The sequence below is a fragment of the Stigmatopora nigra genome, chromosome 9 (assembly GCF_051989575.1).
Source record: "Stigmatopora nigra isolate UIUO_SnigA chromosome 9, RoL_Snig_1.1, whole genome shotgun sequence".
Classification (NCBI taxonomy): domain Eukaryota; kingdom Metazoa; phylum Chordata; class Actinopteri; order Syngnathiformes; family Syngnathidae; genus Stigmatopora; species Stigmatopora nigra.
Genome location: NC_135516.1, coordinates 10029084 through 10043589, shown reverse-complemented (window position 1 = coordinate 10043589; position 14506 = coordinate 10029084). Strand labels below are relative to the sequence as shown.

The 14506-nt window shown below is 45.7% G+C and overlaps 3 protein-coding genes across 3 annotated transcripts; all 3 read left to right on the top strand.

The window, feature by feature from the left end:
- The first annotated feature begins 41 nt into the window (after positions 1-41).
- uqcr11 (ubiquinol-cytochrome c reductase, complex III subunit XI) lies at positions 42-1304 on the top strand. The gene is made up of 3 exons (XM_077723897.1): positions 42-201; positions 764-894; positions 997-1304. Exons 1-2 carry the CDS (start codon positions 152-154, stop codon positions 882-884), a joined length of 171 nt encoding a protein of 56 aa, XP_077580023.1. The 5' UTR covers positions 42-151; the 3' UTR covers positions 885-894; positions 997-1304.
- A 438-nt stretch (positions 1305-1742) lies between these two features.
- Positions 1743-5867, top strand: LOC144201348 (methyl-CpG-binding domain protein 3-like). The gene is made up of 6 exons (XM_077723896.1): positions 1743-1984; positions 2973-3132; positions 3999-4136; positions 4538-4628; positions 4723-4900; positions 5023-5867. The coding sequence occupies exons 1-6, from the start codon at positions 1971-1973 to the stop codon at positions 5264-5266; spliced, it is 825 nt and encodes a 274-aa protein (XP_077580022.1). The 5' UTR covers positions 1743-1970; the 3' UTR covers positions 5267-5867.
- A 549-nt stretch (positions 5868-6416) lies between these two features.
- On the top strand, positions 6417-14453 carry LOC144201345 (RNA-binding protein MEX3B). The gene is made up of 4 exons (XM_077723886.1): positions 6417-6907; positions 7434-7947; positions 10205-10473; positions 10975-14453. Exons 2-4 carry the CDS (start codon positions 7500-7502, stop codon positions 12133-12135), a joined length of 1878 nt encoding a protein of 625 aa, XP_077580012.1. The 5' UTR covers positions 6417-6907; positions 7434-7499; the 3' UTR covers positions 12136-14453.
- The last annotated feature ends 53 nt before the right edge of the window (positions 14454-14506 follow it).

Genomic DNA, 14506 nt, shown 5'->3' with positions numbered 1-14506 from the left:
TGACGAAACGGCTCGTAATAACGCCACGTGTCCGCTAGACGGCAGCATTGATTTTCAGATCCTCACTGAAGCGCAAAGGAAAACCATACCGGAAGTTCCTCCCTGCAAGCTCTTGGTTGTGTATGAAGAGGACACGACAAGTCCCCCGAAAATGTTGAGTAAAGTGGTTGGACAAAAATATGTTTCGATGGCTAAGTCATGGTAAGACTCTTTATGTAAATTTGACTTTGTTTAAATAGCATAGATGTGTGTAAGGTTGGCGTTTTACGGGAAAAAAGGACAGCGAGTGGTTAGCTACAGCCTTGGTGAGGTTACGCATAGATAGATTTTACTAAAAGCGAGATGCACATCGTGCGCTTTGGGCGAAGCGGTGATTGGTTTCCTGTCATCTTGTGTCAGTGACGCTCAATTAACGTTATAATCATTGGAAGGTATATATATATGTGGCTCACTTTCAACATTTTTTCAACTGGATTATCTTTTAATACATGTAAGAGAGTTTTCAAATGTCAAACCATGTCTCCACCTTATTCATTACAGTAGAGCCCTCTAGAAAAGTTCACTGCTTAAAAATGGCCGTCGCTTACTAACACTGCCAACATTTTGGATCTAGTTAAATGTGATTTCTATAAGATTTGAGTCATACACACAGTATTTACATTCCAGACCATACTTCTCCCTAATTTATTCCCTATTACATTCTATTTTTTTTTTTATTTATACTGTTGAGATTTTAACATGTATACATTGTTATCCTTTCCAGGATCCCAACGCTGGCTATATGGGGTACCGTAGGCGGCGTAGCTGTGGTCCATTTCACAGACTGGCGAGTCTTTTTGGACTACGTTCCTTACATCAACGGCAAGTTCAAAAAGGATAACTAGGAGCAGTCAGGTGAGCACTGGAAATGTTCGACGCCTGCCAATTTTATTGGTGATATTGTGATGATGCACAAAAGCTTGTAATTCCATGATCAATTTTCTTTGTCTTTGGCAGTTGAATGGCTTCTAGACACATTTTGAACCAGGACTGCTGCAACCAGTATCACAGCTAGTACTGTTCTTGGTGCTGCTCCAAAAAGTCTCCACAGCCACCACCATTCGCTGTAATGAACTTGGAGTTCATCAGCTCCACCTCAACTTAGAAGATGAGATGGAGGACAATCTTTTTTCCCCCTTCACTTGTGTACTTTTGAGTTCAGCTCTTTATTTTATTAATCTGTGCGCACACATTCTATGCTGCCCTTCAAGCTAAACTGTTTGACAAGAGATAAAAAATAAATATATACCAGATGTCTATCATAATTTTAGGCCTTTAAATTGCTTTATTGATTATAGATTTTCACGATTTACTATTATAATTGAATAAATGCACTTGCTGCTCTAGTCTTTAAATATTTACATTTTTGTTAACTCATAATTGTGTCATGTTTTTAAGTAATTAATACTTTACTTTTTTTTTTTTTTAATCGAGGTGTGTCCAGGCAGTCAGGATTGTTTGCTTTTTAAACATTTGAAGGTACATTTTCCCCCCATGTTTTGTGTGCAATACATTTTAAATGTAAGTAGGTGATGAAATGTCAATTTAAAAAAAGTTAAATACCCACTTTCCTTGAAAAATTACTTTTGTTTTATACACAAAATGACATTTTATCATATGACCACCCAAGCTCCTGCTGGTGGACCCCGAGTAGTGCCTGCGCCCTAGTTTGAAAACCACTGCCCTCCCGATTCTCATCGTCACCTCCGCACTAGTTCAAGCGATGCCGCGGATGGATTACAGTACAATGCGGGGAGGTGACGCGTGGGGCGGAGTGATCTTCTCTTGTAAAGGTCCCGACCGAGGAATGATGATCGATAAACAAATCTCACGGTGCAAATTCATGACAGCGAGATCTTAAGCTCCACTTGACAATTGCTACCATTTCAAAGCCGCCTTCGATCCCACGCCGAACGGGGACGCTTGGGAGCATGGAACGGAAAAGGTAAGAGTTTGCCGTTTTGACGCTGGGGAGACTTTTTACAATGAAACTTTGTTGGAAAGGAAATGAAGTCTCGTGCACGCACACGCGTCTTGCAAAGCTAACACATGGATGAGTTTTCCCAACTCGTGTTGATTGCGACTAAATTTATTGGGTCGGGTAGTTCATTTGTTGTTGCTGGGCTACGAATTATAAGGTTACTTGGCTCATTGTTTTCTGTCGTACAGTTCTCCGGGGTGGTCTACGATAGCCGCTAGCTTGATTAGCTAGCCAAGTTTCATTGTTTACACACGCTTGACTGACGCGACGTCGATTCCTTGCATAAAACAACAGCCAAGTTTCATTTGAATGTTTTTATAATCACTTGTACTTCAGAAAAGGCGGAGAAATAATAGCTCGGCGCACAACTGTCGTAGAAGCCACTGACTAGCTTCGTGTGGTTTGCGCCGTCTCATTATTGAGTATGCGTTTTAATTACAACAAATAACTTCCGGTTTGGACTGGCCTAAAATAACTTTGTAAATACATGTACACAAAAACATTGTGTATTAATCATTCGTAACATGATACTTTTGTCCTGGCAACATGTTTTTTTTCTACTCGAGTCAAGATGCACGCATCAGCATCCATTGCGACGTTTGAATATTAAGTGGGCGTGGACGTGTTTTGATTGACGTCTCTCTACACTTGTCATTTCAGTGAACCATGATTGCAATTCGAGATGCACAGATTTTTAAATAAAAATGTAAAAATTGGGTAAAGTTTTTTTTAAAAACAACTCTGAAACTACTGGTAGAAAGTCTGACTGCTACAATGTGTTTAAAAATGTACATTATAGAAATTCCAATTCAACTCCATAAAAGTGCATTCCATTACAACATCTCTAATAACATTCAGAAAGACCTAAAGAAAGGAATTCGTAGCATTGGTTTATTTGAGAATTAAACCATGAAATCAGTCATCAGTCTTTTTACCTGTGTTTCCTCTCCAGTGTACCAGTCAGGCGTATCCTCGGTAAGCCGCAGACGTTGCGTGGTCCATCCAACAACTTTCACACGGAGGAAGCCAGCCAGTCTCGTTCTGCGCATTTAGTTCTCTCTAAAGTTCAACGAAGTGGGCACAAGCATCTTGATGTCAACCATCAAATCAGGGTGAGAGTAAACACACTTCCAGATGTACTTCACTGTCGTCCTCAAAGAATAGAAGAACACCCAAGCACGTCTTTTTTTTCATTCCTCGTCTGCAAATTGACTTTTTTTTCACCAATAGACTACAATCGAAACTAGTTGAAATGAATTGCATGTCTATCATACTCATCGGAAACGAATACATTAATTTTAGTTACTTACAATCAGACACTGTTAAAAAAAAGTCATTACTGTAGCGGCTTAATTTTCTACAAACCAGTCTTCAGTTATTTTATTGAAAAGCATCCTGAATGTTTTTTTTCCATTAAAAAGTATACTGTGGCTATAAAAAGACCTCTATAATGTATTACATTCACGGCGGTTATTGTTTTACAACAGGGAAGAATTTAATTAGGCTGTTTCGACATTGAGCCGGCCAACTGGGCTCATGTTGTCACAATTGCTGTAGCTGTTATGAGCGGTAGGATGATTTTTTTTTTCATTTTTAAATGGCCTGGCTCATAAATTACCATGGTAACACTGTACAGATATTTCTCACCAGTGTATAGTGTTGCTGTTCATCACATCTCTTTGATGGTGTACATACAATTATTTTGTTTTCACTTATTTGAGGTTACAATGGTCTAAAATAGTCCTAAATGTTTCTGTCATTTCCACATCATGGTATTTTTCTTTTTTTTCCTCCACAAACTGGGTCATTTAAAGTGTAAGGTCAAGATTCCACAGCAAACTGACCTCCAGTTTAAGTCATCAATGTTTCAGCAACATTCAATGCAGAAACAGTTCATCTCTGAGCAGATTGTATTTTTTTCAGTCACCACATTGGCCATCTTTTAAATGTCTGCCATGTTTTTGTCTTCTTTGAAAAGGGCAAGCCAGACCTGAACACAACACTACCAGTCCGACAGACGGCCTCTATCTTCAAGCAGCCAGTGACCAAAGTAACAAATCATCCTAACAACAAGGTGAAAACAGACCCACAGAGAGCTGTGGAACAACCAAAACAGGTGAGCCATCACTTCTTTTAGTCATTTGTTTTTATATCATTGAGGTAATAATGCTATCTTACTGCACATTTCCATTAGGAGATATTTTTGATGCAGTACGTATACACATCTCTAACATGTGGATCATAGCGTTGTTGCTGTGGAGCTTTACAAAATTTAGCTGTTTGCATCTGAAAGGTTAATGCAGATCTTCAGCAAGATATTTGAAATGTAAATGCTCATACTTTAATGCCTTTGATGGTGCTAAGACCTCCAATCCATTTTCAATCGGAGGGCTGGTTGCCATCATTTGTCTTTCCCATTTCTTTCACTAATGTCTGCGTGTGTATCCACCGCACCTGTAAATGGAGTGTTTTTTTCCCCCCTCTCAAGAAGTGACACATTTGCAATTTCAATCACAGTTGTTCTGGGAGCGGAAACTGAGTGGCTTAAGTGCCTTTGACATTGCAGACGAGCTGGTGAAAACCATGGATCTTCCCAAAGGCCTACAAGGTGACAGACGCAGTTCAAAAAAAACAGTAGTAGAATTCTGTTTTTTCTCGGCCAGACGTTAACTTCTAGCGGCGACTTTTCTCCCGCTCCTCAGGCGTAGGTCCGGCGAGTTCCGACAAAACGTTGCTGTCCGCCATCGCCAGCGCCCTCCACACGAGCCCCGCGCCCGTCACCGGTCAGCTGACGGCCGCCGTGGAGAAAAACCCGGGAGTGTGGCTGAACACCACGCAGCCGCTCTGCAAGGCCTTTGTGGTGACTGACGACGATATCAGGTGAGTCTGAAAAAAAACAACTATCAAATAAAAACAAATGTATTTTAGACTGTTCTGTTGGTTTTTGTTAACATTTTTATTGATTTATAACCATGAAACAAACCGTGGTTTGTGTCCTACAGGAAGCAGGAGGACCTCGTGCAGAGTGTGAGGAGAAGGCTGGAGGAGGCCCTCATGGCGGATATGTTGGCTCACGTCGAGGACGTCGCTGTGGATCCGGCGCCCAGCACGGTAGGAGAAGAGGAGAAGAAAGGGAAAGAGAAAGAGGAGGAGGGAGGGGAGGAGGAGGAGAAGAAGGAGGAGGAGAAAGAGGAGAAGGAGGAGGAGAAGAAGGGGGGTGAGAGTGTGGAAAAGGAGGAGTTATAGCCAAGGTATATATACACAAAATGGCTGTGATGAATCCAGCATTGCTGACTGATTTTTCTTGTTCTCCTCATCAAGTATCCTGGGGATTTTCCCGTATTGTCCTTACTTTGAATTCCAAACTTTCAAGTGCTCGGTTGTCAAACTCAAACGGTCAAGTTGGATTTAGTTGTTTGTTTTCCAGTCAACAACTCAAAAGGTGCTCTTAGTTTCAGCCACTCGTTTTTTAGCAAACGTGTCGGACGGTTGTCAGCGTCGTCGTCTTTGTTACGGCTGCTCAATAAGCGATGGATGATCTTTGTAAATGTGTTTGCAATTGCGTGAAGAACACTTCATTCTTTGTTTTGTCCTCACTGTCACCCTGATATTTATGCTAAACAGCAAAGATTAGATTGCGCAATTCCTGCATGCTGTTTTCTATGTCTTCCTCTCGGTTTTACATTATTTCTAAGGGGGACTCTGTAGTTTGATGCTTTTCAAATGTCTTTTGTTTACGATACCTTTAGGTCATGTTTTTTAACGCCAAGTCACCATGTTAGGAACACTGATGATACTTTAACTACTGTACACCAGTCAATATTGGTAAATAAATGCATCTTTTGGATGTTGTAGAATTTTCCTTAATGGTTAGGGTCTCCATTTTTCTTTTCTTGGGTCATGTACAGTTCTAACCAATGATTACATGCAGAAAGTATCGTCATAGAAGTGGACTTAAATCATAACTCTTGCAAGAAATTGTTAATTTTAGCTTTCTAAGTCTTAATATGTCTAGATGATTCTATTATCACTTTTCCTCTGGCCTTTGGTGTATCCTCATTCAAAGTGAAGCTTTTATTTTTACTACAGTTCTATTAGTGCTCTAAATTGTGATTCAATTAGTAAAGACAAAGAGCTCACTTGAGAAAAGACCTTGCCGTGATCATTTAATATTAGGTTTCTGTTCCAGTGGGCTTTTCCGTGAGGCGCTCCTAATATTCCAACAACCGCCTTTGAACGATATAACAATAACGCTTTCGTGTTTAAAAACGAAGAAAATAAGGGAGGCGAAGCGCACCGTGTGAGTGCGTGATTTGGAGACAATGGTAATGACAGCGACCGTGGCTTTGGTGGATGCTCTGCTCCCCATCGCCGCATGTGGCCTTTGAACCCATTGTTGTGTCGCGGGTGACGTCAGTGCCGTCGGAGCGAGCGAGCGAGTAAGCGAGCGAGCGGCGTACTCTTGGCGAGACAAAGGCGGCGGCGAGGAGCCACTAGAGCGGGCTACGCCGGAGAGAGCGAACGGGGTCACGGAGCTCCCAAATCCAGCCCACTTTGTTTATTTTTTTCTTTTCTTTGGACCACCGACCAAACAACAGCGTGGCTTGGCGTTTTTTTTTTGTTGCCCGACCATGAAGAGACTCTCACGCAGAGACAGTAATCGGCGTCCTTTTAACGTGTTTTCTTTTGTATAAGTGTCTTTTAACGCCCCCCACCCTAGTTTTAGCGTGCTAGGTGGCTAACGTGTTAGCTCTAAAGAAGAAGGCTGCTCCTCCTCCCTCCTTCTTCTTCCTCCTCTTCTTCTTCCCGGCTTACTTTCTCATCTGTTCCTGAAGGAACAAGGCGGCGGCCAAGTGGGGGACAACGAGTCGACAAAGTCAGGATAAAGTAAGTTGGGACGCTTTGGGGACATTGGCCAATGTTTCTGTAACTATGTTTGTATCAGTGTGTGTTTTTGCAAGGAGTTCCACAGTGGAGCTAGCTTAGCTCCCAAACAAAGGGGTCGGCAACGTGACTGAGTGTGGACGAGCTAGCATGCTAACAGGCTAGCCGGGAGCTAACAACAGCACTAGTGACACTTTTCGTCGCCTTTTTGTTTGTTTGTTTGCTTTTTTGGGGGGGTTAGACTGTTGAATCAATTCGCGACGCGTATCGCGTTGTTGTACACGCGTGGGTGAGTGGGAGGGAGAAAACGTTTTTTTTCCGTGTGGTTTCAAGGGAGCACTCTTTTCTTTTATCCCTTCAAAGCTGGATGCTCGGAGGTGTCAGTCACATCAAGACAAAGCGAGGCTCCCCAAAAGCTGACACCAGCACACCCCGAAACGTCTCATCTCCCCTCGCTGTTATTATTTATTCATTCCTAGTTGATTTTGTTTTTCGACTCTTTTTTTTTTTTCTTTCTTTTTCTCCACAGAAGTGGGGCAAGCTCACTCCCGAAAAGCACGCATCCGTCATCTGATGTGAGATCCACGGAGAGACTATGCCTAGCCCTTTATTCCACCCGGACATAATGGACCACGACGTGGTGATCAGCAGCCAGCACAATGGGGTCGGTCTGGCCCGAGAAACGGATCAGGAGTCCCGGGACGAGGACCACCAGGAGGTGCTCCGCTTCGCCCTGGACCAGCTGTCACTCATGGCGCTGGAAAAGGTGGACTGTGGCGGAGCCGACACCCTGGACGGGACTCAGGCCCCCGCCTCGGAGGGCTACGTGGACCTCCAGATGTCCCGGGACTCGCCGACGTCCTGCTCGCCATCCCCGGAGTACTACGGCTCGGGCGGCTACCACATGGCGGGCGGCTCGCACCCCATGCTCCACGGGGAACAAAGCTCCTCCGTCCTCTGCAACCGAAAGAGAAGCGTCAACATGACCGAGTGTGTGCCGGTGCCGAGCTCCGAGCATGTGGCGGAGATCGTGGGGAGACAAGGTAAGCTATCCGGGGGGCATGTTTTGTCGAAGGGAGGGCTTGGGGGGCGGGGGTCTGCGCTTCTTTGTTTGGGTGCTCGCTTGCGGATAACTTTAGCTGGCTTCGGTTCCGATTGTAAACACGCCACAACGCGGCGGTAGTCGGGGTTCGATTGTCACGTTTGCTCGTCGTGTAAGGGTGGTCTTTTTGCCCTTGTTTTCGCGCAATAGTTTGACAGGTAGCGCTACCGAAGGAGGCGGGGGAGGGGTGCGACGAGGTCAGACAAAGCCGTCTGGCTGGACATGTCTTGCTCGCAGCCTGCCTGCACCAAACAAAGGAAATGGCGCTAAACGCCCTTTGAACGCATCACAAACCGAGAAAGGTGGCTCGCATGTAAAGCCCAAGTCGGCGTTTACACGGACGTGTGCGTAAAGGCGCTTGTTATTACGTCAATGCGCGCTTTTTTGGGGTGCCGAAGCGGAGCAGACAGTCGCAAACACGGGACTGGGCGGTGTTACGCCCTGCACCCAAAAGGCTGCTTGCGGCTGGCTCCGTCCGTGCGCCGACGCCTCGTCTCGCCGCGCTAGCCCCGCATTTGTATCATTATTTGGCCCCGTCTTTGTCCCCATCGCACCGCCTCCGTAACGGCTGGCGCTTATTTTCCGCCGCCGCCTAGCATGTCGCGGCCGCGGTAGCGTTTCCAGCATTGTTCTCTTTGTTTGAAAAAGCCATGCTTTCAGCTTCCCACAATGACATCACAGTTCGCGCCTCCTATTGGTCGTCCGCGGGACGCGTCATCGTTTAAAGGCACAGTGCACCAATACGGGCACAATGAGCGATGCTTGCTTTACATTAACTACAGTGACGCCCTCCTATTTGCGCTGCTTTACTTACACAACCACCGGTTTTTAAAGATTAAAACAAAACATATCTTGTTATATCATGCTCCAATGTCTTGATGAAGTATCCCGTCGATTTAGATTGTGTGTATACATAAAAGTAGGCATGCAGTATGTTCAATAACAAGCTTTCAACCGGGGGTGTCAAACGTGCGGACCCCGGGGCGCAAGCGATCCACTAGTGGTTCGGGTCTGGTCCTAGCATTTTGTAGCCATATACGTACCAAATTAAATGCTTTCGCGTGCGTTCAATATTACACGTTCCAATTTCCAATCTGCCATCACATTTGTTCATTCGCCTCTTGCCGTCAAAACGGCGCCTTCGATGGCACCCAATGGGTTAATAAGGAAACTTAAAATACCCCTAACACAACAGGAAGTCATCTGGAAATGCTCGAAAAAAAATCACCAGGAACCGACAAACAAGAAGCATCCCGGAAAGTCCCTCAAGATCAACCGAAAATGATCCAAAATGTATCAGAAATCACCTCTGTACAAATGATTTGTTTTACCTCCGGCTGAAGATGGACACAAGTGAGGGATAAGAGCCACATGTTTGGGCAATTGCTATATTCCAAGGAATCCAATGAGTTAAAACATTTTATGCACAGACTTCAAATTTACATCTTCCCTAAATGACGTGACCTTGATCTGTCTTAAAAAGAAGCTATTTTCTTCCCCCCACTTAAACCACCACCATTTAAGTAGTGTAAAATGAATGTGCCTCTACCTTTTTTTTTCTTCTGCCGCTCATAAATTGGTTCTCTTGGGCCTAGTTGAGTGGCTTTGCCATTATTTCAATGCTTCGCACAGTTAGGACAGTTTTCTTTTAATAGTCTCATGCTCCATGACCCACATTGGCCATAGCAATCCAGAAAATGAAAATGGTGCTGAGGTCTGTACTTGTGTGGCTAATATGATAATAGTACAGTATGTGTTACAACAGTGCTTTGACCTACGAGTAACCTAACAACATTTTACAAAATCCTTTTTTTCGGGGCCAAAATTTAGTCAGCTTTTCACTTGACCCATTTTTCCACAATTCTGAAAAATACTAGAATTTAGAGAGGTGTCAAGGCATTTATCTTTTTGTATTGTTTTGCAATGTAATACAATTCCTCTTTATAATGACACTCATAGTTATTTTTTAAAAATTATGTTGGTTTTGCGTGGCTAGAATGAATAAATGGCTCTTCAACTCCCTGAAAAGGAGTCAGTCAGTTCATTGTATTCTAGGAAAGTCGCCACTGTTCATTTGTATTCTCCCCCTTGTGGCCATTTCTACATCTGCAGGGATGCATTACTCTTTGTTTTGTGCTTATTTTTTTTAATAGTTAAACTGATCTAATGTTTCCTCTTTCTCCCTCGTTATTTTTCAGGTTGTAAGATCAAAGCATTGCGCGCCAAAACCAACACTTACATCAAGACCCCCGTCCGCGGCGAAGAGCCCGTATTCATCGTGACGGGACGCAGGGAGGACGTGGAAATGGCCAAACGGGAGATCGTCTCCGCCGCCGAGCATTTCTCCATGATCCGGGCGTCCCGTTGCAAAGCGGGGGGCTCTGGGGGAGGAGGAAGTGGTGGCAGTGGGGGAGGAGGGGGCTCGCTTCCTGGACCGCCGCACCTCCCTGGACAAACGACCATTCAGGTACTGCTCTGCTGCCCTTACTTTATTTCCTTTGCGTAAAAGTGGAATGTTATTTAGTACGTTTTTTGCCTCTTGAGTGCATTTTAGCGGGCCACTACTACAGTAAGATGAGATTGTTTAATTGTATTTTAATTTCAGCGCTTGTATTTATAAAATTGAGTCTTGACTTAAGCTTTGGATAAAAAATGACAGATTTTGACTTTCAGCCTAAAATTGAATATGACTCACCAGGCCAACTTATTTTGACTGTCCAAATTGTTCAATTTAATGTAAATAGCCTGATCTCCAACTTTCATTTTAAAATTAAAATATAGATTTTTTTTTAAATTAAGTAAACAAAATGTTGTTGTTGTTTTAAGAGCATTTCATTTTGGCAGTGGCACTTAAGTGGTTGTGTGCTCGTTGCTAACGTGCGGCCGGCTTTAAAAAATTGGAATGGGCGTGGCCTCTTGGATTGGTCATCCACGGCGGTTAAATGACACGGGTTCCTTTGTGCCACAGGTGCGAGTGCCCTACAGAGTGGTGGGACTGGTGGTGGGTCCCAAAGGAGCCACCATCAAGCGCATCCAGCAGCAGACCCACACTTACATCGTGACCCCTAGTCGAGAGAAGGACCCCGTCTTCGAGGTGACGGGCATGCCCGAAAACGTGGACCGTGCCAGGGAGGAGATTGAGACCCACATCACCCTGAGGACGGGGACCTTCGTGGACCTCCAAGGTGACAACGACTTCCACACCAACGGTACTGACGTCAGCCTGGAGGGCCTGGGCGCCTTGGGGGCCGGCCTGGGGGCGTCCCTGTGGTCCAGGGCCACCCACCACCATTCGGCGCCTCCGCCCCCGCCGCCATCGCCGCCGCCCACCACCATCCCTGTGTCGGTCCACCGCAAGATGTCCTCCTACCACTCGCACAACGGCAGCACCGGCAACGAGGGCTACGGCCGCAAAGGAGGGAACGAAGGGGCCAGCCCTACCAGCCCCTTCAGCACGGGTTCGGGCGGTGCCGGCTTCACCTTCGGGGGCGACTCGGCCCCCCTGACGTCCTCGGACGAACTGGCCTATGAATTCAGCGCCCCTAACATCTGGGCCCCTTTCGGCAACAAGACGGGCGGCCCGCCTCAACCGCCCCTGCGGCGCAACAGCAGCGGCCTGAGTGGCGGTGCCGTGACACCACGCCTGTCCCCCACACTGGCGCAGGACGCCGGCCCCCTGGACCACCCGCTGGCCCGTCGCGCTCAGAGCGACCCCTTGAGCGCACTCTCTTGGCTGCAGTCTGGCGGCGGGGGAAGCGGTGGTGGCGGCGGCGGATCCTCCTCCTTCTCCGGGGGCTCCAGCTCCAGTTCGGGGGGCTCCTCCACCGGCTACTCCTCCAGCTCGGCCTCCTCGCTGCCCGGCGGCTCGCCCACCGACTCGGAAGGCGGCGCAGGTATGGGCTCTGGGATGCTGGGCCGGCTGAAGAGCGCGGCGGGCGGCCTCCCGCCCGGCGCCGCCGTCAACAGGGACTGCTTCGTGTGCTTCGAGAGCGAAGTGACCGCCGCCCTGGTGCCCTGCGGCCATAACCTCTTCTGCATGGATTGCGCCGGGCAGATCTGCCAGTCGGCCGAGCCCGACTGCCCCGTGTGCCACACGCCCGCCACGCAGTGCATACGCATCTTCTCTTAACTGCCATTGACGACGACAGACTTGCCCGTGTCAGTTTTTGACCGGGAGGGACAGAGACTTGAGTGCTCATGCTACCGTAACGGTACACGTCAGCCAGGTACGTGATCGATCCCTCTGCTGGCGGCGACGATGGCCAGCGATGCTAGCCGCTAAGTTCATTTCAGGACAAAGGAGGAAGCTGTTAGAACAATAGCAATATCTGCAAAGTGATCCTTCTTCAGTGCTCATTTGACCAACTTCGACCCAGCCCCATTTATCCAGAGGAGTCTGTCGCCGTGGATGGCAGCTTTCCTAGGGCACCCCTGAACACACCGTGGACCACCAAAATAATAATATCAACGCAGCATTTCTAAGCACGGATGCCGAGTCCCAAATAATAATAATAATAATGAGAAGAACCACAGTAAGAATAAGGCTATAGAATTATTTGCTGGGCAAACTAGTGTCTTAACTCTCTTCAGGCCTTGATTTTGCAACCCTGGCTTCCCTCACGCGTTCCTTTTCTAAACTGCCAGATATTTTTCCAGGTCGGGCGAGGCCCGCACTTTTCTACTCTGTATTCAATTCCCACGATATTTTGACGACGGCAGCCCCACCGTCACGTCGCCCCTCGAGCGCCTACCGACAATCCCCCGGGCTCCGTGTTTCCGAATAGCGAGAGCCCCCCCACCCCAGGCCCAGCCCTAACGTCGCACCCCCTTTCATTGTGTGGCTTTCTCGTCGGTGAAGACGGTGGCTTCTTTGTGCGCCGACCGGCTCACTCACCTCCCCCACGGCGGGCGGGCTCCGATGCACGCGCACCCTCCCCCACACACGCGCGCCCTCCCGATCCGCCCACATCCTGTCTGTTACATTTCCATCGGCTCCTTTTTAGTGTTTTTTTTAGCGGCTTTTCACGTCGCCTCTGAATGTGTTTTGAGCAGAATTCCTGCCACACAATGAGAAAAATCCAAGTATTTTCTTGCCTGCTGTCCAAACTAAACACAATCTTACCATTTTCATTCAAGTCTTCCCGCCAATGATTTAGATTTTTTATTTTTATTTTTTTGCAGTAACTGCCTCTGTTTTTCTAGCGTCGGTTTGTACGCCGAATGTGATCCAGACGCAAAGAAGCCATGACAAAGTCGGTTCTCCAAGGGCTTCCTCTGATGTCTTTTTGTTTCTTTTTCTTGTTGTTTTTTGTCAGGCTCGCATAAGGAAAGTGTGGAGCCTAACCTTTATGGCAGCTATTGGCGATCATCCAGGGCTTCCACACACACACACACACACAAGTACACACAAGTACACACTCACAAATGCACACAACAAACGCGTCGTGTTCCAATCCCAGCATACTACAGAATGTTTGGCTTCACTTCTTAACCGGAAGCGCGTCTCCCCCCTCGAAAACGGTTTATTTAAACTTCCGGTGGGCCGATGAGAATGTTTGGCGCAATGTACAGTACTTTCGTTAAAAAAAAAAGACACAAACAAACAAAACAAGGTACAACTTTTTTCAGATTGACTGCTGATTTTTATTTTTTTAACCCCCGACGTGTACCCCTTCCCCCATTTTCTCGCTTAAAGGTTTAAAAACAGGGTTTGGTGAGGCCTGCTAGCCTGACCTCTGACCTTTCTTTTTTCCAATTTAAAAGGGGGGGATGCAAAGAGGAGCCTGGCCAGCAAAAAGGGGGAGGGCAGGGTGCCCGCCTCCCTGCTTACCCCCTGCCACCTAATTTTTAATTTTTTTATTTTAACTTTATTTTATTTTGGGCTTTAATTCTCTTTTTGTACGCTGAACCAAAATGTCCAAACTGTCAGCAGAAGAACTCGCGAGTGTAAATATCGGAACAATCACGGACGTCTTTTTGAAAACTCGTATCATCATTTGTAAGTTAACCATCTGCATGTCATTAGCTCATTTTTAAGATTTACAACAACAACAAAAAAAAGACATTTTTACACATTTTATTTTTACAATTGATTTGCTTACTTAAAATATCCCAGACAATAATGTGACTGTTTATTAAGATTTATTTTTATTTTCCTTTTTTCATTTAAAAAAAGAAAAAAAAGAAGAAAAAAATCCTTATTTTCTGTGCACTACATATAAGCAATTTATAACAAAATGAGAAAATTATTGAAGAAATTTTTAAAATTGAAATATATTTTATTTGAAAGTTTATGGACCTTTTAACTGACAACTGGGACAAATTGTATCACGGTATAATTTGAGCTGGTTTGAAAGTTATGAGAAATGTATCAAGAGTTTTATTTTTTATGCTTCTTAAATAAAGTCTTTGGTTTTTGGTTTCATTTTTTTACTGTAAAAATGACAACATGTTTCTTGTCTCTTTTTTTTTAGCCGACTTTAACAATGTCAATTTCCTTT

Coding starts and splice junctions, on each gene's coding strand:
- uqcr11 (XM_077723897.1), top strand. CDS start 152: ATGTTGAGTAAAGTGGTTGGACAAAAATATGTTTCGATGGCTAAGTCA. Junction 202..763: donor GTTTCGATGGCTAAGTCATG/GTAAGACTCTTT, acceptor TATCCTTTCCAG/GATCCCAACGCTGGCTATAT.
- LOC144201348 (XM_077723896.1), top strand. Junction 4,137..4,537: donor CTGTGGAACAACCAAAACAG/GTGAGCCATCAC, acceptor TTTCAATCACAG/TTGTTCTGGGAGCGGAAACT. Junction 4,629..4,722: donor TCTTCCCAAAGGCCTACAAG/GTGACAGACGCA, acceptor CCCGCTCCTCAG/GCGTAGGTCCGGCGAGTTCC.
- LOC144201345 (XM_077723886.1), top strand. CDS start 7,500: ATGCCTAGCCCTTTATTCCACCCGGACATAATGGACCACGACGTGGTG. Junction 7,948..10,204: donor GGAGATCGTGGGGAGACAAG/GTAAGCTATCCG, acceptor GTTATTTTTCAG/GTTGTAAGATCAAAGCATTG. Junction 10,474..10,974: donor CTGGACAAACGACCATTCAG/GTACTGCTCTGC, acceptor TTTGTGCCACAG/GTGCGAGTGCCCTACAGAGT.